The sequence below is a fragment of the Loxodonta africana genome, chromosome 8 (genome assembly GCF_030014295.1).
Source record: "Loxodonta africana isolate mLoxAfr1 chromosome 8, mLoxAfr1.hap2, whole genome shotgun sequence".
Taxonomy (NCBI): Eukaryota; Metazoa; Chordata; class Mammalia; order Proboscidea; family Elephantidae; genus Loxodonta; species Loxodonta africana.
This window is the reverse complement of record NC_087349.1, coordinates 112,478,752-112,497,332: the sequence shown is the minus strand read 5'-3', so window position 1 is coordinate 112,497,332 and position 18,581 is coordinate 112,478,752. Positions and strand designations below refer to the sequence as shown.

General features: G+C 38.5%; 1 protein-coding gene across 1 annotated transcript in view; it reads right to left on the bottom strand.

Moving 5' to 3' along the window:
- DDC (dopa decarboxylase) overlaps positions 1–18,581 on the bottom strand; it is an 81,617-nt gene that overhangs the window by 44,349 nt on the left and 18,687 nt on the right. The window contains exon 5 of the mRNA XM_003407138.4: positions 17,062–17,205. Within this exon, the coding sequence (XP_003407186.2) occupies positions 17,062–17,205 (144 nt within the window). The remainder of the gene's footprint in view (positions 1–17,061; positions 17,206–18,581) is intronic.

Sequence of the window (18,581 nt, the reverse complement as noted above, 5' to 3'; positions counted from 1 at the left end):
ATCAAAGAAAACCCACTGCCTTTGTACTGCATATTAAAATGCTTTGTCCATGCTTTTAAAAAATTGTAAAAAAAAAAATCTGTAGAACCATGCCACCATCTTCGTATTTCTGGAGATTTATTTTCCTAAAGTTAAAACAGTCTCTTAGGAATGGCAGGAAACCCTGGTGGTGCAGTGGTTAAGTACCACAGCTGCTAACCAAAAGGTCGGCAGTTCAAATCCACCAGGTGCTCCTTGGAAACTCTATGGGGCGGTTCTACTCTGTTCTGTAGGGTTGCTATGAGTTGGAATCGACTTGACGGCAATAGGTTTCTTAGGAATGGCATAGCTGTAGTCCAGTATTTTTTTTCAGTTTCATTTCAGGATCATTTGCTCCTGTTAAGTTCTATTTAAACTAAATGCAATAACTTCTGTTTTTAAAATTACATACATATTAAATATTCTATGGTTAATATTTTTTTCTATCAATCAGTTCATTTATTATGTGTGCATGGAAGAGTGTCTGGAATGATCTTCACCAAATATTGGTAGTGCTCATTTCTTGAGATGAGATTTTGGTTAATATAAACTTTTATTCTTAGACTTATGTATAGTCACTCTTTTGTTTTGTTTTTTTAATTGAGAACATAAAACATTTTCATCCAAACAATTAAATCTTGACTTGTCGTAGTAGTGGCCCTAGTTGAGAATAATTAATAGGTGATATTTCTTGGGTGCTTATTCTACATGAGACCTAATCCTCAGAGTGTACACTGTATTTATCATTTATTATCATTTATCATACATGATTTTATATTTATTCATCATGACAATTATGAGTTAGCTACTTTTTATGACCACTACTTTAGAGCTAGAGCCCTGGTGGGGCAGTTCGAATCCACCAGTCGTTCCTTGGAAACCCTATGGGGCAATTCTACTCTCTCCTGTAGGGTCGCTATGAGTCAGAATCCACTCAATGGCAACACGTATAACATAAATTGGATCTCTGGTGATGCAGTGGTTAAGAGTTTGGCTGCTAACCAAGAGGTTGGCAGTTAGAATCTACCAGCCTCTCCTTGGAAACCCTTTGGGGCAGTTCTACTCTGCCCTATAGGGTTGCTATGAGTCAGAATTAACTTGATGGCAACAGGTTTTGGACTTTTGAATTGACAGAAGTGAGCCTGAGAAATGGGTACTGGTCCAAGGACACACGGGTAGGAGCAACCAAGACGTGAACACAGGTGTAGTTAACTCCTGTTGCTCACACCATGACCTGGGGAGACATGACCCCTGGGACCCTAGCCAGTGAAATCTAAGCCTGCTGAAATGCCAGGACCCTTCAGCAAGGACCTGTCAACAAACGCACGCACTTGGCCTCTCAGAGAGAGCCCCGTGGGCCGGTGGTGGAAATTCAGGCTCTAAATGAAGATGTGCCAGGCTGACAAACAGCCAGCTCCGGGTGGACAACCTTCTAAGTGGTTTTTCTATGTGGCTCTGAGCTACAAATCAGCTTGTCTTAATTCTCAGAAACCACCTGAAAGCCACAGCACCTGCTCCGCTCCAGGCTCTGATTACCCTGCTCAGCGCGGCACAGTGACGCTAACCTCATTTCAGCCCTCTCCAAAGAGACATAATCACATTTGTGCATGGGCAGGAAGCAGACGCTCCAGCTCTGATAAGGTCCCCCGCTCAGAGAGCCTGAGGCATTCTTGCTGCCTGAGCCAGCATCTCAGGAGCTGCCTGCACCCCTTTATGGGCCAGAGCCCCTGTGTGACCTCCTCACCTGCCTTCTGTTGGTTCTGCACTAAAAAAAGCCTCCTTTGCTCTTTCATATGCCTTGCAGGGGTTGCCCTCTGCCTTGTGCCTGACATAATGAAATTGGCTAGTTAGCTAAGGCAAATCATCACAAGAAAAAAGAGGGAAATTCTGTTAAAACCCCAAACTAGTTCATGGGGCTACAGAGATTCAGCTTTCCTGGTTCAAAACCTGCAAGATGTCCACCTATTTTCAGCAATGGGTCTTGAATTCTGAGGGATCTCCAAACTCATCTGAGAAGATAATGAAGGCTTTGAGCCTGTATCCCAGAATTATGCAAAGAATTATTACACATATGCATAATGATAAGCATTACACCTATAGTTTTATTGAAAACAGTTGGGCAATGGAGCCCTGGTGGCACAGTGGTTAGAGCTCAGCTGTTAACCAAAAGGTCAGCAGTTTGAATCCATGAGCTGCTCCTTGGAAACCCTATGGGGAAGTTCTACTCTGTCCTCTAGGGTTGCTATGAGTTGGAATTGACTTGATGGCAATGGGTTCCCCCTCACCCCCAGTCCTGCTTCATAATCCCATGGCTACCCACTTAAGATAACAAGCAGGATTCAGTGCTGTCCTTCTCTACCTAAGTTTTCCATTACTAAAAGCCTTTAGTCTATGACTCTGGCTTACACCCTTGGTGCTGCTGCAACTGCTGGCCAGTAGGGACACTATTAACATTTATAAAATAATTTGGAAAGAAGAGAGAGAAGAGAATAGAGATATAATGGAATACTATGAAACTTCTTAACAGAATAATGTTTTCATGGAGAAATGTCCATAATACATGAGGTGAAGAAAGTCACAAGTCAATGTATACAACATGATCTTAATTTTGTTTAAATATATGTAAATGTACACAGAGAAAGAGCTAAAAAGATATAAACCAAAATGTTAAATTTTTTTTCTCTAATCTTTATTTCCTTCTCTATACTCTCTTATGATCTCCAAACTTTCTAGAGTCAGAAAAAATTAGTACAAAAACTGAAAAAAAGGAAACTTGTTCTTCATTAATAATACACTGTTATTTTAATTTGCATTTCCAGTTTGGCTAAGATCGACTAGCCTGTAGCGAACCAACAGTTCCAGAAAAAACAACTGGAAAATTCAAACCTCATTGGGGTGAAGGCATTAAAAAGCTTTAGAAGCAGCCAAGGCTTAAGGAGCCAAGATCTCAGAAAGAAGAGAAACTCAGTGGAGGGGGTTGATCATTCTGCTCACTGCCTTTTCCTTGGTGCCTATGTTGATTCTTACGGTTCCCAGTGCTGAGAGGCTGCACTCTGAGGCAGAGGGCCTTATGGAAAGGCTGTGAAGCCAGCAGGGTTTTAAGACCTCACAGGGCTGAGGAATGTTTTGGGGTTTGGATCTGCCATGGAAGCCAGGACTTGAGGGACCAAGATTCCAGAAAGAAAGGAAATACAAAAAACTGAACTCAATATGCTGTACTGCTTTCCTGTCAAAGCATTTACTACTTCTTTAAGCTGAAACGAAAAGAAACCAAGGAGAAAAACAAAAAGGAGATGAAAATCTGAGTGTAGTTTTCAGCAGTTTGACGATGCTGGGAAGACAAAAATTGGGGTCTAGGACAATAAAACAAAAACAACAAAAAACATTGCCATCAAGCCATTTCAACTCATAGTAACCCTATGTGTGTCAGAGTAGAACTGTGATCCATAGGGTTTTCAGTGGCTGATTTTTTGGAATTAGATCACCAAGACTTTCTTCCAAGGCACCTCTGGGTAGACTCAAACTTCCAAACTTTCAGTTAGCAGTCAAGTGCATTAGCCATTTGCACAACCCAGTGACTCGTACCAACGAACCCATTACCCATTGCCATCGAGTCATTTCCAACCCATAGCAACCCTCCCTACAGGACAGAGAAGAACTGCCCCATAGGGTTTCCAAGGAGCATCTGGTGAATTTGAACTGCCAACCTTTTGGTTAGCAGCCATATCACTTAACCACTGGACCACCAGGGCTCCACCAGTGTACAGGGGCCCTGAAAAACATCCCACTGTAAGGAAGACAACATAAAAGGAATAGGGGCAAAGCAGAAGTAGTCAGAACTTTGCAAAGTCAGAACACAGCCTTGTGCAAGCTCAACCTCTGATTGTACTGAGGTGCTCTTTCACTTCTTTAGCTTCTTACTGGAGACTAGGATGAATCCGCTATACAGGAAAATAACATAATCTAAAGTCTCTTCATACACAAAGTTCAACACTGATTAAAAAATAAAAAAATTATGAGTTATACCAGGAAACAGGACTAAGAGACCAAGAGGAAAAAAAGGAAATAGAAAACAGACTCACAAGTGATACAGATATTAGGGTCAGCATAATTAAAATAATTATGATTAATATGTTCAATAAAATAAACGACAAGATGGAAAGTTTCACCAGAGAATTAAAATCTGTTAAAGAGGATCAGATAAAAATTTTAGAATTAGGAAGTTTATTATTTGTTATCCTTCAGGGATAAAGGGGAAATCAAAACATTTTCAAATGAAAGAAAACGAAGAGAATTTGTCACGAGCAGACCTAACCTAAAAGAATGACTAAAGAAAGTTCCCTAGAGAGAAAGCAAATAAGAAAAGAAAGAATCTGGAATCACCAGGAAAAGAGAGAAAACAAAAGAGCAAAAGTATTGGTAAATACAATAGACTTTCCTTCTCTTAAGTTTTCTAAATTATGTTTGATGTTTGAAGCAAAATTTATTACACTATCTGATGTGGTTCTTAATGTATGTAGGAGAAATATTCAACACAATTATATTATTATGGGGGGAGGGTAAAGGGCTATAAAGGAGGTAAGGCTTCTATACTTCACTCCAACTGGTAAAATGTTGATATCTGTAGACCAGGATAAGATATATATATAGTATAATAACTAGACCAACCAGTAAGAAAGCCACACAAAGAGATATACTTAAAAACTTTATAAATAAATCAAAATGAAATTCTAAACAATAAGTAACCCACAGGAAAGAGAAGTAAAGAAAATATTGAAAAATAAAATAAAAACAGAGAGGACAAACAGAAAATAAAAATAAAACGGCAGACCTAAGCCCAAGCATTACATTAAAATGTAAATTGTCTAAATACCAATTGAAAGAGATTGACAGAGTGGATTAAAAATAAATAAACATGACCATCTATGCTCTCTAGAAGAAACTCACTTCAAATATGATATAGGTAGACTGAAATTAAAAAAAAAAAAGTAAAAGGATGGGATAATACACGTTACACAAACATTAATCAAAAAAACAGTGGCAGTTATATTAATATCGGGTAGACTTCAGGTAAAAGAAAATTACCAGGAACAGAAATGTATGTTATACAATGATAAGAGGGTCAATCCATCAAGATGACAAAGTAATCTTAAATATTTATGCATCAAACAAAAAACAAATAAACACAAAATATACGATGGAAAAATTAATAAATACTTCAACATCCCTCTCTAAACAATTGACAGAATAATTGGACAAAATATCAGCCAGTTTTCCCTATGTAAGACAGAAGAACACAAAACACCATCAACCAACATGATACAGTAAATATTTATAGAACACCCCACCCAACAACAACAGAATACACATTCTTTTCAAGCACCCATGAACCATATACCAAGAGCCATATCCTGAGCCATAGAGGGTGTGTTTTCTAACCATGATACAATCGAACTAATGACAGAAGTATAACAAGAAAATCTTCAAACAATTGGAAACTAAATAACACATTTCTAAATAACCCATGTGCTAAAGAGGAAGTCTCAAAAGAAATTAAAAAATACATTGAACTGAGTGAAAATCAAAGTATAACATACCAAAATTTGTGGGACTTAACTAAAGTAGTGCTGACAGGGAGATTCACAGCCTAAATCCTTACACTAGAAAAATGCGAAGGTCCCAGGAAATCAGAAAAAAGTATAGCAAAATAAGCCTAAAGCAGGCACACAGTAGGAAATAACAAACATAAGGACAGAAATCAGTGAAATTGAAACAAAACAAAAAATAGAGGAAATCAATGAAACAAAAATTGGTTTTTTAAAAGATCAATAACACTGACAAACCTCTAGCAAGAGTCACCAAAAAGAGAGAGATGGCACAAATTACCAGTATCAGGAATGCTGACATCAAAAAAGAATCCTAAGAACGGCTCTAAAACAAACCCAGTGCCGTCGAGTTGATCTGACTCATAGCAACCCTATAGGTCAGAGTAGAACTGCCCCCACAGAGTTTCCAAGGAACAACTCTACCCACATAAATTTGGCAACTTGGATGAAATGAACTAGTTCCTTAAAAAGCAGAAACTACTACAACTAACACAATATGAAATAAATAATTTGAAAAGCCCTATATATTAAGAAACTTAAACTCATAATTTGAAAAACTCCCAAGAAATATATCTCAGGCCCAGATATTTCACTGAAGAATATTACCAAATGCTTAAAAAAGAATAACATCAATTCTATACAACCTCTTCCAGAAAATAGAAGAGGAAACATTTTTCAATTTATTTTATAAATCCAATACTATCCTAATACCAAAACCAAAACCAGAAAAAGAGCACTACAGAATAGCCCTCATGAACACAGATGTAAAAATTCTTAAAGTATTAGCAATTAGAATATGTATATAATAACATATATGTATATATACATTCTATATGTATAATATATATGTGCATATTATATATATATATATGTAACTACATATATGTATATCTTGCTGTTGTTAGGTGCTGTCAAGCTGATTCCAACTCATAGCGACCCCATGTACAACAGAACAAAACAAAGCCCAGTGCTGTACCATCCTTACATTGTTACGCTTGAGCCCATTGTAGCAGCAATAAACCTAGAGACACTAAAATTAAAAATACAATACCATTTTCAGTTCTTTCAGTTGTTCAAAAAAAAGAAAAAAGAAGCAAAAGGGTTTATATACTGAAACTACAAACCTCCAATGGAAGAAGTTGAAGAAAATTTAAATAAATGGAGAGACATATTTTTTTCATGGATTAGAAGACTCAATATGGAAAGATGTCAATTCTCCCCAAATTGACATGTAGGTTTGATGTAACTCCTATCAATATTCCAATAAGATTTTTTGTATATATGTGTAAGGTAAAAAAAAAATTGGAATAGCTAAAATAATTTTGAAAAAGAAGAATAAAGTGCGAGAAATCAGTGTACCCAATTTCAAGACATATTATAGAGCTACAGTAATCCAAACTGTGTGGTATTGGCAAACGTATAGACATATAGATCAATGGAACAGAACAGAAAACCTGGAAATAGCTTCACACAAATACGGCCAACTGATTTTTGACATATGTGCAAAAGCAATTCAGTAGATGAAGGATGGTCTTTTAATAGATGTTGGTGAATAAATAGAATAGGCAAAAAAAAAAAAAAAAATGAGCCTTGACCTAAATCTCATACTTCGACTCAAAATAAATCCAAGATTTAAATGTAAAACTATAAAACTTTTAGAAGAAAACATAGGAGAAGTTCTTTGGAACCTATGGCTTAGTGAAGATTTCTTAGACATACCAAAAGTATAATCCATAAAAGAAAAAATCAATAAATTGCACTTCATCAAAATTAAAAACCTTTGTGCTATGAGAGACCCCCTTAAGAGGATGAAAATGCAAGCCACAGACTGGGAAAAAAATATTTGAACACCTCTTACCCGACAAAGGACTCACATCTAGAATATATAAAGAGTTCTCAAAACTCAAAAGAAAATCAGTTTAGAAATGGGCAAAAGGCAAGAGGACACATTTTGACAAAGATGATATTTGGATGGCAAATAAGCACCTGAAAAGATGTTCAGCATCACTAGTCAACAGGGAAATGAAAATTAAGACCATGATGAGACATTACTGTATACCTATCAGAAGGGCTTAAATTTAAAAAAAAAAAAAAGTACATAGTGAGAATACCAAATGCTGAGGAGGCTGTGGAGAAACTCGATCTCTCATACATTTCTGGTGGGAAGGTAAGATGGTACAACTATTCTGGAATATAGTTTGGCACTTTCTTAAAAAACTAAACATACAACTACCATATGTCCCAGCAATTGCATTCTTAGGTATCTATCCCAGAAAAATGAAAACTCATCTCCCCAAAACCTTGTACACCAATGTTCATAGAAACTTTACTTATAATAGCCAAAAGCTGGAAACAATCATAATGTCCTTCAATAGGAGAAAAAAAAGTGATACATCCATACCATGGAATATTACTCAGCAATAAAAAGGAGTACATGTTGATACATGCAACAACTTGGGTAGATCTCAAGGGCATTATGCTGAGTGAAAAAAAAGCTAATCTTAAAAGGGTATAAACTGTATCATTTCATTCATGCAACATTCTCAAAATTATAAAAGTATAGAGATGGAAAGCAGGTTAGTGGTTAGGCATGGTTGGGAGTGTTAGGTATGACTATAAAGGTGTAACATGAGGAAGATTTTTGTGGTAATGAAATAGTTCTATGTCTTGATCAAAGTTGTGGTTACATGAATACAAAACCAAAACACACTGCTGTTTTGTCGATTCCGACTCATGGTGACTCCATGTGCTTCAGAGTAGAACTGCGTTCCTTAAGGTCATGTGATATGTAATAAAATGACATAGTACTATACACACACAGTGTACCAATGCCAGTTTCTTGGTTTTGCTATTGTACTATAGTTACGTAAGATGTTACCTTTGGGGGAAACTGCATGAAGGATATAAGAAACCTCTCTGTACTATCTTTGCAACTTTCTTTAAATCAAAATTAATTTGAAAAATTAATATTTGAAATTAGCAACATGATATATTCATTTATCAGCAAGACAGAGAGAGAACCGGTAAACTGGAAAATAAGTCAAACTAAAGTATGGAGATAAAAAAAAGGAAAACATGGAAAGGAGTATAAGATATTTGGGACTCATCGGAAAGATCTAATATATGTGTAAACAGCATCCTAGAATGGAAGGAGAGAGAGAAAGGGGAGAAGTAAACTCTGAAAAGATAATGTTCCAGAATTTTCCAAAACTGATTGGAAACACCAACTCACAGATTCAAGAAGTTCTATGAAATCCAAGCAGAATAAGTACAAAGAAAACCAATTTTACTTGCATCATAGTAAAAACTGCCTTAAAACAAACACAAAAAGGAAATGATACAATCTGCGGGGGGTGGGAGGGAGGGAGGAAGCTGCATTGCCACATTATCTTCATAAGAATAACGTTAAAACTGACAGCTAATCCACCAACAGAAATCATGGAGTAAAGAAGTTAACAGACTTCCATATTTAAAATCACTGAAGAAAATAGCTACCAACTTTGATTTAAATAAAAACCTGCTCTTTTTTTTTTTTTTTTTTTACTCATAGCAACCCTGTAGGATGGAGTAGAACTGCCCCATAGGGTTTCCAAGGAGCGGCTGGTGGATTAGGAACTGCCGACCTCTTAACCCCTACGCCGCCAGGGTTTCCATTTCTATACCCAACAAAAATATCTTTCAAAGGTGAAAGCAAAACAGACGTTTTCAGAAACAGAAACACTGAGATGATTTATCGTACCAGTTTCACACTAAAGGAAATTCTGAAGAGAGTTTTTTCAGACAGAAGCACATGACCTCAGTTGGAAACAAGAAAATTCAGGGAGAAATTAAGAGCAATGAAAAGAGAAATATGTGGATTTATCTAAATTAATATTGGCTATAAAACTATATAAAAATAATTTTTCTATTTTTATATAAGATAATAATAATAGTGTCTTGTAATAATGTCTTGTAGAGTTTTGGAAACCCTAGAGGCGTAGTGGTTAAGAGCTATGGCTGCTAACCAAAAGGTCGGCAGTTCAAATGCACCAGGTGTTCCTTGAAACTCTATGGGGCAGTTCTCCTCCGTCCTATAGAGTCGCTATGAGTCAGAATCGACTCGAAGGCAATGGGTTTTTTTTGCAGGGGGGGAGTGCCTTAAATGTAGAATTAAAATGTAATACAGAGAAGAAAGGGAAGTATATAGAGTTAAAGAATTCTAAGGCTCCAGCATTATCTGGAAAGTGTAAAAGCACTCATTTACATTAGACTTAAATAAGTTAAAGATTTTTTTTAAATAAGTTAAAGATGTACATTTTAATATCTAGGGTAACAACTAAAGGTAAAATCAAAGAGTATATAGCAAACGAGCTAAAATGAGGAAAAGTGGAATAATACAAAACACTCAGTTAATCCAAGAAAAGGTAAAAGAGCAGAGGAAAACAACCATAGAAAACAAACAGTAAAATGGTAAATATAAACCTGAATGTATCAGTCATTACCTTAAGTGTAAATGGACTAAATAGGTAATAACTGCCATACTGGATTAAAAAACAAACAAGTAAACCAAAAATAACCACCACCACAATATACTGTTTACAAGAGACATCTTAAATATTAGGGGACAGGAAGTTTAAAAGTAAAAGGATGGAAAGAGCTATATCATGCAAATGCTACCCAATAGGAAAAAGATTTCAGTGGTAGAATTCTCGCCTTCCATGTGGGAGAACTGAGGTCAATTCCCAGACAAAGTGCAGCCACCATTTATCTGTCAATGAAGGCTACATGTTGATACGAGGCTGAACAGTCTTCAATATAGCTTTCAGACTAAGATGGACTAGGTAGAAGCTCCTTCAATCAGCCAGTGAAAACCCTGTGGAGCACAGCAGTCAGATCTGAACCTATCCTGGGGATGGCACAGGACCTGGTTCTGTTTAGTTCTGTTGTGAGTAGTGTCTCCATGAGTCAGAGGCCAACTCAGTGACAACTAACAATGACATAGGTATGTATATATATAAATGTATGTGTGTGTATATATATGTATGTACATATACTTTATCATATATGCTATAACAATTTTCTGCAGAGCATTTGTCTTCTGATTTTATTTATGATATTTAATATAGTTTTTTTAGTTTTATAAAATCTCATTTCATGTGGTGCTTCCTCCATTGCTTTCATGTTTCACATCTAGGGGATATGTTTTGATATATTTATTTTATCCTAGACAGGAAATTCAAGTGAGTCTTAATAGTGGCAAAGGAAACCCTGGTGGCGTAGTGGTTAAGTGCTATGGCTGCTAACCAAAAGGTTGTCAGTTCAAATCCGCCAGGCACTTCTTGGAAACCCTATGGGGCAATTCTACTCTGTCCTCTAGGGTCGCTATGAGTCGGAATCGACTCGACGGCAGTGGTTTTACAGTGTCAAAATTTTTTACCTAATTTAAATAGAACCCTTTTAAATTACATTTGAAAGTTTGAACGTTAAGCTTTCTATCTAAAATTACCTTCCTGCCAAACCTTTATTTGACAAATATTTATTGAGCTTCTGCTAAGTGCCAATTTCTCTTCCAGTAGCTGGGGATAAAAAAAAAAAAAAAAATAGACCCTCCCTTTATGTAGCTTACATTCTGGTACATATTTACATACACACATATTGACATACATAAGCATGTACGCAAACGCAATGGAGAAAAGTAAAGCAGGGTAGGGTCACTAGGAAATGCCAGGTAAGGGGGTCAGGAAAGACCTTGGAGTAAAATGACAATTGAGCCTTAAGCCACTTAATCCACTCTGGTTCCGTTCTTCAAAATGACTTGGCCATCGTCTGGCTCTACGTACTCCCTCCGAACCGTGTTAATCCTTCTACACTGCAATTATTTGCTTATGCTCCTGATTGCCCTGTGAACTCCTCAAAAGCAGGGTCAAGTTTTAGATACAATCACATCCTCCAGACCTTTCCCAGTCACATGAATTGACTGAAACAGTTTTTGCAGAAAAAAAATTTCTCAAAGATTAATTCTTAAATGAAAGATCCCAGAAACCAAACAAAATGAAAGATAAGGGATGTTGTTAGTCTGTGGCCCGTAAAAAGTCAATCAAACCTAGACTGCTTTAAATATTCAGTAATTCCCAAATATTGAAAAGTATCCTGAGCAGCTTTGACTCCACTCTAACTGCACATCAGAATCTTTGGCTATAATTTGATTATGCTTCAGGTGAAAGTTTACAAAAATTGTTTTGTGATATTGGTTTCAATCCCCACAATGTGTCAGCACTCTCCCCCCTTCCACTCTGGGTTCCCTGTGTCCATTCGTCCAGTTTTCCTGTCCCTTCCTACCTTCTCTTCTTTGTTTTTGGGCAGGTGTTGCCCCTGTGGTTTCTTATGCTTAATTGAACTAAGAAGCATGCTCCTCACGTGTGTTATTGTTTGTTTTAGAGGACTGTCTAAACTTCGGCTGAAAGGTAGACTTCGGGAGTGGCTTTCAGTTCTGAGTTAGCAGGATGTTCCATAATGATAGTCTCTGGGGTTCCTTCAGTCTCTGTCAGACCAGTAGTAAGTCTGATCTTTTTTTTATGATTTTGAATTTTGTTCTGTATTTTTCTCCTGCTCTGTCTGGGACCCTGTATTGTGATCTCTGTTCAGTGGTCAGTGGTCGTAGCTGAGCACCATCTAGTTCTTCTAGGCTCAGGCTTGTGGAGGCCGTGGTTCATGTGGTCCATTAGTCCTTTGGAATGATATTTTCCTTGTGTCTTTGGTTTTCTTCATTCTCCTTTGCTCCAGACAGGATGGACCAATAGATGTATCTTAGATGGCCACTCACAAGCTTTGGAGACCTCAGACGGTACACACCAAAGTAGGATGTAGAACAGTTTCTTTATAAACTATGTTATGCCAGTTGACTTATATGTCCCCCAAGACTATGGTCCCCAATCTTCAGCCTCAGTAACTCGGCGCCTCAAGATGTTTGGATGTGTCTAGGAAGCTTCTATGACTCTGCGTTGGTCAAGTTGCGCTGACTTCCCCTATATCATGTGTTGTCTTTCCCTTCACCAAAGTTAACACTTGTCTACTATCCAGTTAATAATTTCCCCTCCCTGACCTCCCCTCCCTCTTCATCAGCAAAGGTTGTTCTTTTCTGTGTGTAAACCTTTTCCTGAGTTTTTATAATAGTGGTCTCATATCATTTTTGTCCTTTTGTGGTTGACTTACTTCACTCAGTATAACACCATCCAGATTCATCCATGTCGTGAGATGTTTATTGAATTCGTCGTTGTTCTTTATTGTTGCATAGTATTCCATTGTGTGTATGGACCATAATTTGTTTACCCATTCATCTGTCGACGGGCATTTAGGTTGTTCCCATGTTTTTGCTATTGTGAATGATGCTGCAATGAACATAGGTGTGCGTATGTCTATTCGTGTGATGGCTCTTATTTCTTTAGGCTATATTCCTAGGACAGCGTTGCTGGATCATACAGTATTTCTATTTCTAGCTTTTTAAGGAAGCGCCATGTCATTTTCCATAGCAGTTGTAACATTTTACATTTCCACCAGTAGTGCGTAAGAGTTCCAATCTCCCCACAGCCTCTCCAATATTTGTTATTTTCTGTTTTTTTTTTTTATTAGTGCCAGTAATGTCAGGGCGGGATGGTATCTCATTATAGTTTTGATTTGCATTTCTCTAATGGCTAATGATCATGAACATTTCCTCATGTGTCTGTAGCTGCCTGAATGTCTTCTTTGGTGAAGTGTCTGTTCATATCCTTTGCCCATTTTTTAACTGAATTATTTGTCTTTTTGTTGTTGAGGTGTTGAAGTATTTTATAGATTTTAGATATTAGCTCCTTGTTGGATACATCGCAGCCAAACTTTTTTTTCCCAATCTTTAAGTTCTTTTTTTACTCTTGGTGAGCCTAATTGTTTAATTTTTAGGAGCACCCAGTTATCTGGTTTCTCTTCTGATATTTGTGTATTGTTAGTTATGATTTGTATTGTATTTATGCCATGTATTAGGGCCCCTAGCATTGTCCCTATTTTTTCTTCCAAGATCTTAATCATTTTAGGTTTTATATTTAGGTCTCTGATCCATTTTGACTTAGTTTTTATATATAATGTGAGGTATGGGTCCTGTTTCATTGTTTTACAGATGGCCAACCAGTTTGGCCAGCACCATTTGTTAAAAAGACTGTCTTTTCCGCTTTGGTGTTTGTCAAACATCAGCTGATCATAAGTGGATGGATTTATATCTGGGCTCTCGGTTCTGTTCCACTGGTCTATATTTCTGCCATTGTACCAGTACCAGGCTGTTTCTACTACCTTGGCTGTATAGTAGGTTCTGAGATCAGGTAGTGTGAGGCCTCCTATTTTGTTCCTTTTCTTTAGTAATGCTTTGCTTATCTGGGGCCTCTTTTCTTTCCATATAAAGTTGGTGACCAGTTTTTCCATCTTGTTAAATAATGCTGTTGAATTTTGGATCAGGATTGCATATCTGTAGATTACTTTAGGTAGAATTGCCATTTTTGCAATGTTGAATCTTCCTATCCATGAGCATGGTGTGTTTTTCCATTTATGTAGGTTTCTTTTGGTTTCTTGCAGTAGTATTTTGTAGTTGTCTTTGTATAGGTCTTTTACAACCCTGGTTAAATTTATTCCTAAGTATTTTATCTTTTTAGGGGCAATTATAAATGGTATTGTTTTCCTGATTTCTTTTTTGAAGTTCTCTTTGTTGGTGTATAGGAATCCAACTGATTTTTTTATGTTGATCTTATATCCTGCTATTCTGCTGAATCTTTCTATTAGTTCTGGTAGCTTTCTTGTGGAATCTTTGGGGTTCTCTATGTATAGCATCATATCACCTGTGAATAGGCATAGTTTTACTTCTTCCTTATCAACTTGGATGCCTTTCATTTCTTTTTCTTGCCATACTGCTGTAGCTAGGACTTCCAGCACAATGTTAAATAGGAGTGGTGATAAGGGACATCCTTGTATTGTTCCCATTCTCAGGGGGAATGTTTTCAGCCTCTCTCCATTGAGAATGATGTTGGCTGTTGGTTTTGTATAGATGCCCTTTATTATGTTGAGGCATTTCCCTTCTATTCCTATTTTATTGAGAGTTTTTATCAGGAATGGATGTTGGACTTTATCAAATGTCTTTTCTGTGTTGATTGAGATGATCATGTTATTCTTTTCTTTTGTTCTATTTATGTGGTCAATTACAGTGATTGGTTTTCTAGTACTGAACCATTCTTGCATCCCTGGTATGAATCCCACTTGGTCATGGCATATGATTATTATTTTTTTAATATGATGCTGAATTTTATTGGCTAGAATTTTGTTGAGACTTTTTGCATCTATATTCATGAGAGATATTGGTCTATAATTTTCTTTTTTGGGATGTCTTTGCCTGGCTTTGGTATCAGGGTTATGCTGGCTTCATAGAACAAACTCAGGAGTAATCTCTCCTTGTCTATGTTCTGAAATAGTTTGAGTAGTACTGTTGGGAACTCTTCTCTGAATGTTTGGTAGAATTCTTCAGTAAAGCCATCTGGGCCAGGGCTTTTTTTGTTGTTGTTGTTTTTAATTACCCCTTCAGTCTCTTCCGTTGTTAGGGTCTATTCAGATTTTCTATCTCAGTTTGTATTCGTTTAGGTAGATAATATGTTTCCAGATATTTGCCCATTTCCTCTGGTTCTCAAATTTGTTGGAGTACAATTTTTCATAGTATTCTGTTATGATCCTTTTTATTTCAGTTGGATCTGTTGTAATGTCCCCCATCTCATTTCTTATTTATGTTATTTGCTTCCACTCCTGTGTTTATTTTGTCAGTTTGGCTAATGGTTTGTTGATTTTTTTTATCCTTTCAAAGAACCAACTTCTGGTCTTTCTGCATCTTTCTATTGTTTTTCTGTTCTCTAGTGGCAGTGCAGTGGGAGCCAGCAGGAAGCGGGTGGAGGTGACCTACAGGGCTAGGTGGGAAGGAGAAAGAAAGAAAAAAAAGCCTCATGGCAAGCAGGAATGGGATGGGCCCGGGGAGTGGGGTGGAGGGGCTCCCATTGTGGACCCCCACTGGTGGGCACTGACAGAATTGAGGCGGGGAGGATTCTTACTCTGCTTACCAGAAGAGTGGGATAATGTGTTCCTCTGTTACTGTATGCTTTGTTTCCTGCTGGAAGCTCTGTAAAGTTGCCTTCCCATACTTCCTGTCCCTGGCCATTGCTGGCTGTGTTTCAAGATGGCGACACTGTGCAATGTTAGTTGGCGGGGGACCTCCACTCCATAAGTCTCCTAGTTCTCTGTTTTCTATCAGTTTCATCTTCCATTTGGTGTTTGATCTAGTTCTTTACCACATTTGATGCCCAGGTTTCCAGGATTGATGAATGTATCTGTTTTACTTAGTTTTCCGGGTCTTTGCTGCAGGGGAATGGCGTGGTTCGTCTGTCTAGGGCACCAAGTTGGCTCTGCCTCCCTGCACATCAGAATCTTGAAGGAGCAGTTAAAGGTCTCCAATGCCAGACTCCATGCTAGAGATTCTGGCAAAATTGATCCGGAATAAGGTCTGGGCACCCAAATCATTTAAAAGCTCCCCAGCTGATGCTGTGGGGCCAGGTAGCACACCACTAGGCTAGAGCCATGGGTCACAGCATTTTAATTGACCTAACATATGACATACCAGTCACAGGCATGGCATACCCCCATTGCCTATCAGGGTTATGATAATTCCCAGGTTCTAGGTACAATGCCAGCTATTTCTCCCCCACTGGAAAACATGTATCTAGAGCACAAGAGAATCAGGATGCTATTTGGAGAGTTAGCTAGTTTATCTATAATTAGTAACTACTCACTTGCAACACGCCTCTTGCAAGTATCTATTAAGAACAACGGATCTAGGTAGCAAGAACATTTCGTTTTTCGTTTTCCCTCAGTTCACTCATCGTACATTCCTCATTATCTACAGCATCTACCATGCCAAAAACGGCTATCAAGAACTATCATATGGTGACAATTTTAACTTGACAAGGAAAAGACACCAGGCTTCTTGGCTTGCCAGAATACTCTGGGCTGAGGTTTTCTGACAACGTCTTTCTGAAATCAGAGCATTGTTGTTGTTGTTAGGTGCTGTTGTGTTGATTCTGACACAGAGAGACCCTGTGTACAACAGAACAAAACACTGCCCAGTCCTGTGCTATCCTCACAATCATTACAATGTTTGAGCCCATTGTTGCAGCCACTGTGTCAATCCATCTCATTGAGGGTATGCTCAACAAAAAATAAATGGAGTCCTCTTCCAGCCTTGCTCAAGGAGTGGCAGGTTGGCACCAGCAGAGATGAGAACCACCTGACCTGTAACCACCACAGAAGCCTGGACAATGGCCCTGGCATCCTCCGACCTCCCCTCAGCATGACAGGACTGGGAGATTCCCACCAGACCATACACAATAAGTGCTGGGATACTTACAAAGAAAGGAATCAGGCCAGCAGCCTTGTCTCTCTCCAAGGCCTCCTGCAGGGCTGAAGCCCGCATGGCGAACTTGCCATCAGAGGGGATAGCTTTTAACTTCACTCCACCAATCAGTCCTGCTCTTTCCACTGAGGAGTGTGCCTAGAAAGACAGCAGCAGAGTTAGGTTTGTGTGGGTGGGCTCCCCTCCCTGCATGCAGTCTTTAGATGCTCAAAACTCTGGAGGGAGCTCTACTGCAAACACCTGGCTCCTTTTCATGAAACAATGGTGGCAGGACTGCTCATCTTTCCTTTCTCACTCTATACCTTCAGGAAGATTCCTTTATTCCTGGAGTTATTTCAACTCATGTCAAATCTTGCTTTTAAGTTTAATGAATCAGACACTTGTAAGGGTAAAGTACTGGGTTAATATTGGCGAGGTTTGTTTGAATTCATCAGCAAGTGGTAAGCCCTAGAAAGTGCACCCTGGAGCTGGAAGTAGAAAACCTGGGTTGATCCTGCCCTGCATCACTTTGTGGGACTTCCTCTACTCAGCCTCTGGAGGCAGAGCCGGCTGGGCTTCCAAGCCATTGGCACTTTTGCCGACTCTCTGCTCCTGCCCTTTCCAGAGCAATCTTGGCAGCTTACTGGACTTCAGTGAACCTCCATTCCCTCAGGTGCAAAAAGTGAGAAAAGAACCAACAGCCACTTCAGAGGACAGTTGTGATACTGATAAGTAGTGAAGTGTCAGGCACAGGGCCTGGAGTAAAGGTATTTAATGAGCCACTATTCTCACTCTCTTCATCTTTGGTTCCAAATCACCTAAGAAACTTTTGACAACTCCAGGATCCGGTTCTTTTATCACCTTTGTGTCTTTAACTTCAGTTGAGGAGTGAGGTGATCGGTTCATAGATTCACAGTGACCAGCTCTGACCCTACGCTCCCTGGGATTAATGCTTACCTGAAAATGAAGACTGAATTTGGGATGAGGCAATCATGGTGAGAAGTCTCAGAGGGACTGGCTTGGCAGCAACAACAGGAGTTTCTAAAACCACTGGAATTCTAGATTGTCCAAAAGATACGGATGGTCCTCTTCATGTGCAACTGTCTGCTGTAGTAGATGCTTTTAGTGTCCTGCCCAGATCCCCCTGGTGTAGTTCGTGTGCCCATACCCCACCTACTAATGGCTGTCCTCTCCCACTTCTGGAGGATTGCTCTCTGCTAATAGAGCTGCCTTGCCCCACCACTTCAGGGCTGACATACAAGAGGTGGGCTCTTTGTCTAAAGAGTGGTACAATTCACACTCCAGAGCATCCCCCATGGGCCAGGCTAAGGCTAGAGTGTCCCAGAGACAAGGACCAATTACCCACTAAGCAAGGTACCACACCAGGTGATAGTGTCAGAGGGGGTGACACCAAAGTGGCTGTTTATAAAATTTTTGTGCAGCGTTTCAGCAGAAATGTATTGTTTTTTCCAAAAAAATCCCTGTATATTTAGAAAAACAAAAACATTTTTTGTAAGCCCAGCTTACATGTATCC